General features: G+C 41.5%; 1 protein-coding gene across 1 annotated transcript in view; it reads right to left on the reverse strand.

The window, feature by feature from the left end:
• Positions 1–12,232, reverse strand: part of FLI1 (Fli-1 proto-oncogene, ETS transcription factor) — a 163,277-nt gene that overhangs the window by 73,798 nt on the left and 77,247 nt on the right. Inside the window, exon 2 of the mRNA XM_006873080.1 lies at positions 1,177–1,388. Within this exon, the coding sequence (XP_006873142.1) occupies positions 1,177–1,388 (212 nt within the window). The remainder of the gene's footprint in view (positions 1–1,176; positions 1,389–12,232) is intronic.

The raw sequence follows: 12,232 nt of genomic DNA on the forward strand, positions 1-12,232 counted from the left end.
CTCTTTTCCACGTGTATGTGGTCTCTCCTCCCAGGAAGCCTTCAATGCTTCACCTCTCTCATCACTCTCTGACCCTTTGCTACAAGAATTCTTTAGTGTGGAACTAATAACCTGAATGCCCATTAGCAGATGAATGTTTAAACAAAATATGATACATATACACAATGGAACATTACACTGACATAAAGAGAAATGAAATTCTGATATGAGCCACAACTTGGATGAACCTTGAAAACATTATGCCCAGTAAAATAAGTCAGTCACAAAAGGGTAAATATTGTACAATATTTGTACAATAGAATAGGCAAATGTACAGAGGCCAGAGAAAAGAGGAAGTTATTACTTTCAGGGCACTGAGTTTCTCTTAAGGGTAATGAAAAAATTTAGAAACCGATAGTGGGGATGGTTGCATGACATGTTGAATATAATTAATGTCACTGACTTATATATGTAAAAAAGAGTTGAGTGGCTAGTGTTAGTATAATTTTACTACATACACACACACAAAAGGGAAAGAATGTTTGGGTTTGGGTCATCTTTGATAAGACCCACCCATGGAAGTTAAGTATCTTCAACAGGACAGGGAAGGGTACCTTATCTCTAAATCATCTCCAAGATGTGATGTGCCTTACACCAAATAGGTGTTCCACAGTATCTCAGTAGGATCTTGTTGCTGTTGTTAAGTGCCATTGAGTTGGTTCTGACTCATAACAACCCTGCATAGGGTTTCCACGGTTGTAAGTCTTTGTAAGAGCAGAAAGCCTCATCTTTTTCCTTTGGAGTGGCTGATGGGCTTGATCCTCCAGCCTAGTGGTACTTATCCTATCGAGTGTTCCCCTAATAGGGTCTGTTGTTGTTATTGTTGTTAAGTGCCATAGAGTTGATTCCAATTCATAGCAACCTTATACAGGGCTTCCAAGGAACAGCTTGTGGGCTTAAACCACCTACCTTGTGGTTAGTAGTCCACTGATTATCCTACAACACCACACGAGGACTCCCTCTAAAGGCTACCCAGGGGCCCAGAGAGGCAGGTAGCTTCCTATCCCTGCTCCACAATGTAGCCTCTCTCATCTCAACTATATAGAGATTGACTGCCCAGCACTGATACTCATCTGCTACAGTGTAAGGAGCATGCCTCAGCCTACCCGGCCACCTGGAGGCGGCCTGATGCCTTACCTGGACCCGTTCATATGGTCATACTCCCTCTTGACGCTGACCCTCACTGGTTGATTAATCCACTCTTGCTGCGGTGGGAGGGGATTGATTTTGTGAGGCTGGCCATAGTCAGGATTCCCTGAGGCAGTCATGTCAGCCTTAGGGAGATGGGCCGCTGCTCCGTAAGTGGAGTCGAAGAGGGACTGGTCGTCGCTCACCACCGACAGAGCCTCCTGTAAGACAGAGGAAGAGACAGAAAATCCAGCGTCATTCTTCAATCTCTCTTTGAGCTGGCACAGTGGCCCTGGGAAGCTTCCCAGGAAGTCCCAACTGTGGGGATTGCTGATTGACTCAATTCCCCAGAGAGCTCACCCTTATGCAAAGCTGATAGTTCTTTGCTGGCTACTCTGACAGAGGAGGAAGTTTGGACAGTAGGGTAGAATTGGACTTCTACCCAAAGCAGTGATTCTGTTTATTGGATCTATAGTCTTGGGTCCACAGAGAGAAGAGTAGGTAGGGAGTGGGTGGTTGGGTGCCAGGAATTAGGCATGTGGGACTCTTTCAGGCATATGCAGAAATGCCAGCTGTGAAGGAGTCAAGCCATTGAAGAGGAAATGCCATAACAAGCATTTATTTTATGGTAGGTCCCTAGAGGGTGCAAACAGTTTGTGCTTCTTATTAACCTAAATTAGTCCTGGTGTGGCACTGTAGGATAAGTACTGGACTGCTAATCACAAGGTCGGTGGTTTAAACCCACCAGCAGTTCCTCTGAAATCCTATACCGGGTTGCTATGAGTTGGAACCAACTCAACAGCACTTAGTAACTGGTATGCTGCTGTAGGCTAACCACTGAACTGCTAGCAGTAAGGTTGACTGTTCAAACCCACCAGCCGCTGCTTGGAAACCCTATATAGGGTCATTATGAATTGGAACTGACTTCACGGTACTTAACAACCACCACCTAAAGGTGGGCAGTTCAACCCTACCCAGCGGCTCCATAGGAGAAAATCCTGGTGATCTGCTTCTATGGAGCAAGCTGTTCTACTCTGTCACATGGGGTCGTCGTGAATTGGAACCAATCTGCGGGCAACATATCATTTACTTTATAGGTGAGTCCAATGAGATCCGCCCAGAGAAGCTAAGGGTCCAACTCGAGGTTACACAAGAGAAGGGTGGGGTCTAGGGTTGCCCCAATTGCATTTCAATTTCCTTATCTATGAACAGGAGTAAGAATAGCTTTCTCTCAGAATTGAAATGTGGATTAATGAGTTTGTAAGAAATGTTCCAAAGTTTGCTCAGAGACTCTCTGAAATGACTGGAGCCACCTTCCAGATCTGCTTCTGCCTTGGAAAAGAAGCTGTTTGCCACCTCTGGAATAAGAATGTTGGTCATGTTTTCTTTCCTGACTCCTTGAGAAGATAGTTTTCTGTCTTCATTTTGATGTCTGGACCTGCCAAAGGGTGAGGGAGGTGTCATAAAGACACTCAGCTCTGTGGGGAGGGTGGAGCCTCTGAAAAAGTTTGTTTGCACCACCCACTCATACTACCCCATCACCTTAGTTTGGTTCTTGGAAATCATGGATTGAGAAAGGAAGTCTTGCACTAAATCACAGAAACCCTGGTCATGGGCTAGAGTGCAGTTCTCAGTATTGTCCAGGTAGACCAAAACCAACAACTCATGGGCGTCAGTATAGAACTGCACTCTATAGGGTTTTCAAAAGTCCTGGTGTAGTGCTGTGGCAGAAACCACTGGACCACAAGATTGGTTTGCATCACAAAGTTGGCGGGTCAAACTCACCAGCCACTCCTTGGAAACCCTGTACATGGTTGCTATGAGTCAGAACTGACTTGGTGGCACTTAACAACAACAATTTTTCCAAAGTACATCACCAGGACTTTCTTCCAAGTTGCCTCTGGGTGGATTCAAACTTCCAACCTTTTGGTTGGCAGCCAAACATGCTAATTGCATCACCCAGGAGCTCCACAATGATACCATTTTAAGTCTTCCATTTTTCAGAAGAATATTATTATTCATGATCTGTAATCTTATAGGGATGTTGTAAAGATAAGTGGCAAAACACATGAAAAATGCTTATAACAGCTCTGCTACCTAGTAAGTGACACTGAATAAATATTAGCTCTTGGTGGCACTGCAGGATAAGCACTGGAAGGCAAGGTTGGTTTGAACTGCATGGTTGGTGGTTGAAATTCACTATCAGTTCCTTGGAAACCCTACACAGGGTCTCTTTGAGTTGGAACTGACTCAACAGCACTTAGCAACAAGAAGAACAGTGATAATGATTAGTATTCAAATTCTTTTATACCACCTTTACATAATACATAAATAAGTGAAGAACACCATTTAACTCTGAGATTTGTCTGTGTTCCTTGTGTAATTCACATTCCTGTCTTGAAAGTCTGTCCAAACTAAATCCCTCCATATACATACAACATTCCAATCTGGCTCACCAGCTAACTGGTGACCTCTCTCTCTCAGGCCATTCTCACCCCCAGCAGGGAAGACAGTCATATTTCTAAAAGGAAGGATTTTTCTCTACTGTTTCCAGCTGGGATCCGAGAGGAAGCACTGAAACACACTCCAGAAAATCTGTCCCTGCACCAGGCGGCTTTGGAGAATGTACACACACCCAGTGATAGCAGTTTCAAACCTGAGCTTCCCCCATGATATGAAAATGCTCACATCCTTAACTAGGAGAATGTCCTTAGATTGGGAGCTAAAATCTTAAGTGATCTTTCCTCATTTCCTCCCTGATGCCCTGTGTAATGCTCAGAGGGAAGCTGAGCTTCTCTGAACCACTTTCCTTCGAATATTTGACCTATCTCCAGGTAAGGGACCAGGTCTGCCTCCATATCCCAGTCAAGTTCTGAACTGTCATCCATGCACATGATTCTAAGTGGAGAAGCACGACACTGTGATTTTCCAGGAGACTGACTCTGAGCCCATGAAATTCCTCAAGTTCCACAGTAGGAACATGTTATGGATTGAATTATATCCTCAAAAATATATATTGTATGTCTGTAGTTATAATCCTATTTAGGAAATGGGTTGTCTTTGCTACGTTAATGAGGCAAATTTAGGGTAGAGTGGATCTTCAATCAACATTTTTTGAGATTTAAAAGAGATGAAACAAGCAGCAAAGTAGTGATGGGGTAAGATAGACGCCAAGACAAATGGAGATCTCCAAGGAACTAGGAGGAAGAAACTGAAGAAACGAGAACCTTCTCCTAGAGATGACACGGAGCAAAGGCTTCCTCTAGAGTCAGCACTCTGAATTTGTGCTTCGAGCCTCCTAAACAGTAAGAAAATAAATTTTGTTTGTTAGAGCTATTCACTTGTGATATTTCTGTTATAGCAGCACAAGATAACTAAGATAGGGCACACGACACATTGTCACCGAAGACCCAATAGTGTCCTTTAGGTAATAAAGGTGACAAATGTCCACCATAATTCTACCACAAAAGAGATTAAAATGGAAGGAATCTGGTATTGTCTTCTCAATAGAGAATGATTTATACTCTTGGATTATTGTACCTGAATATTAAAGTTGCCAGTAAAAGAATTTATTCCACCTTTCATTGTATAAGCTATGGTTGAAGATGATGAAACATCAAAAGCAAGAAAGCCTGGTAGACAGGATTGAGCACAGAATAAAAAGAGCCCTTACCATCATCTCAAGGAAGGGCAGGCCAGAACAAAAGAGAAGGTAGGACTGTCAAGTTCTAAAGGGACAAGCAGATGGCAAAACCAAGGTTCACAGCAAAGACCTTGCAATGGAGAATAAACAAGAAAAAGCTGGGGCTTCTAGTCTTAAGGAAATGGATAGTACATAGTGAAAGAAAATAGTTTATGGGATATAGTGTAAGTATTGTAAAGTGTGCAAAACTGGTTTGTATTCATTTTTTGGAATAGAAGTTACCATTAGACTATAGCTCATAATTGAGAGAAACTTCAGTCAATTAGCAACATCATTATAGGAAAGTACAGTGACTTAGTCCTAAACCCCTTAAGCCTTTCACATCTATCCAATCTGTGTCGAGGATCCAGACTGTGAAGTGACAAGACTGTGAAGTCTTGTCGAGGATCCAGACAAGAGTGCTTAAACACTCTTCCCACACTGAATCCAATATGCATATTCCCTGCCATATCTAACTCTCTGGAATATTGTAAAGCCTACCATCAGCCTACCATTAAACCAACTGACATTGGCTCTATTCCAATGGCAACTTCATAATGTCAGAGTAGAACTGTGTTTCATACAGTTTTCAAGGACTGATTTTTCAAAAGCAGATCATCACACACTGGCCACAACAATAGTCTGGAGCAATAGTCTTAGTCATGAAGATGACACACGACTGTTATGCATGTTGTGCATAACTAAGTCTATGAATTAGCAGCACAATGCTGTTATAGTTGATTATTTGGTTGATTGTGTGCCGTGGAGTTGGTTCTGACTTATAGCAACTCTGTATGGGCTTTCTGGGAGTCTTGGTGTGGTACTGTGGGTTAATGCTCCAGACTGCAAAGCCGTTTGAACTGCATGGTCAATGGTTCAAGCTCACCAGGTGCTCCTCGGAAACCCTATACAGGGTTGCTATGGGTCGGAACCAACTCAATGGCACTTAACAACAATAATAACATAGGGTTTCTGAGGCTGTAAATCTTTATGGTAGCAGAAAGCCTTAGTAGTTTCAAACTATTGACTTGAGGTTAGCAGCCCAACTCGTAACCACTACACTACCAGTGGGTGGACTCAAACTTCTTACTTTTTGTTTACCTGTCAAGTGTGTTAACCATTTGCATCACCTAGGGAGTACTTAAGGAGCTCTGTAGTGTAATGGTTACAAGTCAGGCTGCTAATCTCAAGGTCAGCAGTTGAAACTACCAGCAGTTCCGTGGGAGAAAGACGAGGCTTTCCACTTCTGTAAAGATTTACAGCCTTGAAAACCCTATACAGGGTCGCTATGAGTCAGACCCAACTCCACGGCACATAACCACCATCACCACCAGTGAGTCCTTACTTTATAAAACCTTCCCTAATAAGGCTGCGAACCTTAAGGTCAGCGGTTCAAAACTACCAGCCGCTCCGTGGGAGAAAGATGAGGCTTTCTACTCCCGTAAAGATTTACACCCTTGGAAACCCTGTACAGGGTCGCTATGGGTCGGAACCGACTCGATGGCACTTAACAACAACAACAATAATGCTTTCTAACTCCTTTGGGTTTTAAAACACTTTGTGAAAATACAGCTTGGTTAGATACACACCTATACACAATCTTCTGTTTGCAATAATTCATAGGCAATAGCACTGTGCTGCTTACTATTAGTCATCATAGACTTAGTTATGTACAACATGCATAACAGTCGTGTGTCATCTTCATGATTGCTGGCATGCTCAAGACTATTGCTGTGGCCAGTGTGTGTTTTAAGGATCTTCTACAATTAAAAAAAAAAAATCCACCCACATCCATCACCACAAAAAGAAAAAACAGTAGCTTGATTAAGCATACAGCAATTTAGGGTAATCTGGGATTTAAAGTCAGGCTGCCACCTGGGCACTTAACCATTACCATTCACTGATTTTCTTCTGAATGATCTGTCTTCTAAGTGCTCTTTGAGGATAACTCTTGTGTCTCTTAAAACTCAGAGCATGATCTTTGGAGTCAGAGTGATTTAAGCTCCAATCCAAGCTCCAGCAGTTGCTTGTTAGGCCTCTAGTGCAATTTATTTATACTCTATAAACTCCATGTCCTAACCCATAAAATGGGTAAAACAGTACCTAGGAAAATTTTGTAATAACGATAAAATAAAATAATGGAAATCAAGTGCTTAAATCAGTTCTTGTTGATGGTGTTAAAAGGCAAATGTATTGAATGCCTAATCTGGGAAGATGGCATGGAAATCACTGGACTGGAGAAGAGGTGGAGTGCTTATCTAACCAAAGAGAGTTGCCTACTTAAGCGATCAATTGCTTGAAGGTCAAAATTAGCAGATTTGGTGGTAATAATTCGATTATGAAATGCTAATTTTATGGGTTTCTAGGAGCAGAGTTTACGTCACTAATTTGTGATTCTGTCTTCCTTTTCATTCTATGAACATTGTTCCACTAGCATCTCAGTCCTCGCCATTTCTCTGTCTTTTGAAGTCAGGCCTCTCAAGAGCAGAGATGAGGCTCCGTTAATTATCCACACAAATAAGGAGGCAGCATCATTTGCCCAAATAATCAAAATAATAGGTGACTAACCTTAAAAAAAAAACTAACCAAGGAGCTCTGGTAACACAGTGGTTACAAGTTGGGCTATTAAACTCAAGGTCAGCAGTTCGAAACTGCCAGCTGCTCCAAGGGAGACATATGAGACTTTCTGCTTCTGTAAAGATTTACAGCTTTGGAAACCCTAGGTAGGGTCGCTATTATGAGTCGCAACTGACTCCACAGCACACCAACAACAACAACCTAAAAAAAACAACTAAATCCTGACTATAGTGATTCCATGTATTATAGAGAAAAACTGCTTTACAAGGTTTTATGGAACTAGATTAGCAAGCCTTTTCTTCCACACAGCCAGTGAGTAGGCTTGAACTGCCAAACTTTAGGTTGTTGTTGTTGTTAAGTGCCGTTGAGTCAGTGCCAACCCATAGTGACCCTGTATAGGGTTTCTGAGAAGCAGCTGCTGAGCTTGAACCACCAACCTTGCAGCTCAAACTGAATTTGCAATCCAGCACATTGACCCGCAATGCCACAACAGAACTCCAACCTTTAGGTTAGTAGCTGAATATTGCTATTCATATATTGGATATTCATTAAATATCAGAAGAATACCATGTGATGTTCATTAATTCACTAATTTAAAAAACTCACTTATCTTAGAATTTGGCTTTTTTTTTTTTTTTAAACCAGGAGCTATATCTTCCAAAATTATCCACCGTACATTAAGTCAATTGTTATTTTCAAGGTGCAGTTAGTTAAAGCACAAAGGGAAAGACCAAGACCTCCTGACTGGCAGGGAAAGGTTGGAGGGGGTGCCTTGTGGATATCCTCATTCTATTCAGGAACATATAGAAGAAGAACAGGTGTAGACATGTCCTTTCGGCAGGAAGGATAGAATGAACTCATTGAAGCTAGAGGAGAGGAAGTCCCAGGTATGTCATGGAAGCTGGTCCTTTTCCTTAGTCTTTCTTTACAACTGAGTTTCCATTTCTAACACAGAATGACTCAAGACAAGGGGTCGGAGAGGATCAATCTAAGTTTATGTCCTCCCCTTCTTTCTTGCCCTGATTCTTACAAGGACAGAATCCTAGGGCTGATGAGCTTTGCTAGAGGAGGATAAAGAAATGCCAAAAGCAACCAGACCAAGTTCCCTGCTCCTGTGCCTGCTCAGTGGGCCTACCTACTGGCTCCCAAACCAGGACTTTAGAACACTAATCTCTGGCATATCCATTACCTAGAGTCACTACAGGAAGCACACTTGCTTTAGCTTTTTAATATAGTCATTGAATAATGACATGAAGTCCTTTCTCTTTCTAGTCAGAATGCAGACACAATGAATTTAGTCAAGATTCCAGGAGCAAAGCCCTCTGTATTCTCTGCTTTGGGAAACCAGCACACTCTGCAGCAATGAAGTGCCCAGCAGTGAAGTGTCCACTTCAGTCATTCCTGAAGTGTCAAGGGATCAGCTGTTGCTAGTCAACTTAAGTCTTTTAAGTCTCCTTCCTCTCTAGGAAAATTGCTTGTTTCCTGCTCATTATTTTCTTTTTACAGAAGGCAGGTAGAAAAAGCGAAGAGAAGAGAACTTTTACAAAAAGTTGGATAAGGGAACTTCTGGCAAGATGGTAGACTAGACAGATGCACTACACAGTCCCGCTACAACAAAGACAGGAGAGACAAAATAAAATAGACACCGATGAAAATTCTGACAACCTGAACTTCAGAAGAAAAGTTAGAGAGGTGGATGGGGTGCTTGCTGAAGGAGAGACCAAGCAGGGACTGTGAGAGAGGGAAACTGACCGGTGAACGGCTGGCCGAAATGGTTTAACCATCTTGCAGAGCAGATTCACGCAGTGGCAGAGAAGGTGTGATTTCTTCTTTTTCCCCATGCTTTCTTTGTGACCAGAAGCGTGGCCAGCTCCCAGCCTCATCTACCCCCAGCGCAGACCCTGCTATCTGGGAGTTTGGAGCTATATGGTTGGGAGTCATGCGACTGTGAGGTGGGGGCCAGCTGTGCTACTTTAGTATGCTGCTTTGGTGCCTGAATTCAGGTAGGCTCAGCTCTAGAAATACAAACTTGCAGAGCCACCAGACCAGACCCCCAGCTTCCCTGTGGTCCTAACAGACACTGAAACCAGCTCCATCAAAGACCCCCCACGAACTACTTCCAGATTGAGTGTCCTAAACATAGATAACACAGAGGCCAACAGGAACTTCATGTAGGGCTAGGAATTCTGCTATCACCCTTCTTACACAACCATTTTGTGAGCTCCTTGAATTGCAGGAGCCCCCCAGCCCCCCAGAGATTTCTCTCCTCTAGGACCAACAATTGCACTGCTTGTTTTTATAACTACAACAACCTTTCATTGCCCCAGTGACAGCAGACAATTTTATCTCACATGAAGAAGCAAGAGTTAATCCCTCAAACTGATCAAGATGCAGAACCAGAAGAAGTTTTGAGGAAGTAAAGGTAATAGAACTAACTGAAAAAGAATTCAAAAGAATAATAATTAGGTGCTACCAAAGGATTAACAGAATGATAAAGAAAAGCAAGAAGAATACAATAAAAACTTTATAAGAATTCAGGAATACACAACAAGAACAAACAGACCAAATAAACGTGAATTTAGAAGCAATAAAAAAACCCACAGTTAGAAAACCAGATGATTAATTCTAAGATCTTATAAATAAGCAATACATTGAAAGGGTAAAGGCATAGAAGTGAAGCAATGGAAGCCTGAATTAGTGAACTTGAAGATAAACCTCTCACTACTAGTATGCAACACCACACATCTGTACTGATGATTGGAATGCAAAGGGTGGAAACAAAGAGGAAGGATCAATAGTTGGAACATAAAGCCTTGGTGATAGAAATGATGCTGGAGATCACATGATAGAATTCCGCAAAACCAATGATTTGTTCATTTCAAATACCTTCTTTAGACAGCATAAGAGACGATTATACACATGTACATCACCAGATGGAATACACAGAAATCAAATTGACTACAACTGTGAAAAGAGACAGTGGAAAAGCTCCATATCATCAGTCAAAACAAGGCCAGGCGCAGACTGTGGAATAGACCATCAATTGCTCATATGCAAATTCAGACTGAAGCTGAAGAAAATGAGAAGTATATGAGAGCCAAAATGTGACCTTGAATATAACCCACTTGAATTTAGAGATCATCTAAAGAACAGATTTGCTACATTAAACATTAAAGACCGAAGACCAGAAGAGTTGTGGGATGACATCAAGAACATCATACAGGAAGAAAGCAAAAAATTATTAAGAAGACAAGATAGAACAAAAAGATCAAAATGGATGTCAGAAGAGACTCTGAAACTTGCTCTCCAGCACAGAGATGCCAAAGCAAATGGAAGAAAAGAGGAGGTACAAGAGCTAGACAGAAAATTTCAAAGGTCAGCTCAAGAAGATAAAGTCAAATATTACAACAAAATGTGCAAAGATCTGGAGTCAGAAAACCAAAAGGGAAGAACACGCTCAGCATTTCTCGAGCTGGGGGAACTAAAGAAAAAAATTCAAGTGTCAACTTTTGTTATTGAAGAATTCTCTGAGCAAATTATTGACTGATGCAGAAAGCATCAAAAGAAGATGGAAGGAATACACAGAGTCACTGTACCAAAAGGAAATGGTTGATGGTCAACCATTTCAAGAAGTAACATATGATCAAGAGCCAATGATACTGAAGGAATAAGTTCAAGGTGCATTGAAGGCATTGGCCAAGAACAAGGAACCAGGAATTGATGGAATAAGAATTGAAATCTTTAAAGTAAGTGAGGCAGCACTGCAGGCACTCACTAATCTCTGCCAATAAATTTGGAAGACAACTATCTGGCCAACTGATTGGAAGAGATCAAGATTTGTGCCCATTCCAAAGAGAGGTGACACAATGGAATGTGGAAATCAGTAGACAATATCTTTGATATCCCATGCAAGTAAAGTTTACTAAAGGTAATACTGAAACACCCGCAACCATACATTGACAGAGAACTTCCAGAGGTTCAAGTCGGATTCAGAAGAGGTTGTGGAACAAGGGATAGATATCATTACTGATGTCTGATGTATCTTGGCTGAAAGCAGAGGCTACCAGAAAGATGTTTGCCTGTGCTTTATTGACTACGCAAAGGCTATCGACTGTGTGGATCATGACAAGGTATGGACTACATTGCGAAATATGAGTATTCCGGAATACTTAATTGTGCTCATTAGGAATCTGTACATGGACCAAGAGGCAGTCATTCTAACAGAACATGGGGACACTGAATGATTTAAAATTAAGAAAGGTGTGCAACAGAGTTTTATTCTTTCACTATACTTATTCAATTTGTATGCTGATAATATAATCTGAGAAGCTGGGTTATATGAAGAAAAACATGGCATCAGGATTGGAGGAAGACTTATTAACAACCTGTGATATGCAGATGATACAATCTTGCTTGCTGAAAGTGAAGAAGATTTAAAATACTTACTGATGAAGATCAAAGAACACGGCCTTCGGTATGGATTGCATCTCAAAGTAAAGAAAACAAAAATCTTCATCACTGGATCAATAAACAGCATTCTTATCAACAGAGAAAAGATTGAAGTTGTCAAGAATTTCACTCTTCTTGGATCAACTATCAACACTCATGGAAGCAGCAGCCAAGAAATCAAATGACATATTTCATTAGGCAAATCTGCTGCACAAGACCTTTTTTAAGTGTTGAAGAGCAAAGATGTCAGTTTGAGGACTCTGGTGCACCTGACCCAAGCCATGGTATTTTCAATAACCTCATATGCATGCAAAAGCTGGACAGTGAATAAGGAAGACCATAGAAGAATTGATGCTT

This window comes from Chrysochloris asiatica, unplaced genomic scaffold, assembly GCF_000296735.1.
Source record: "Chrysochloris asiatica unplaced genomic scaffold, ChrAsi1.0 scaffold00222, whole genome shotgun sequence".
Taxonomy (NCBI): Eukaryota; Metazoa; Chordata; class Mammalia; order Afrosoricida; family Chrysochloridae; genus Chrysochloris; species Chrysochloris asiatica.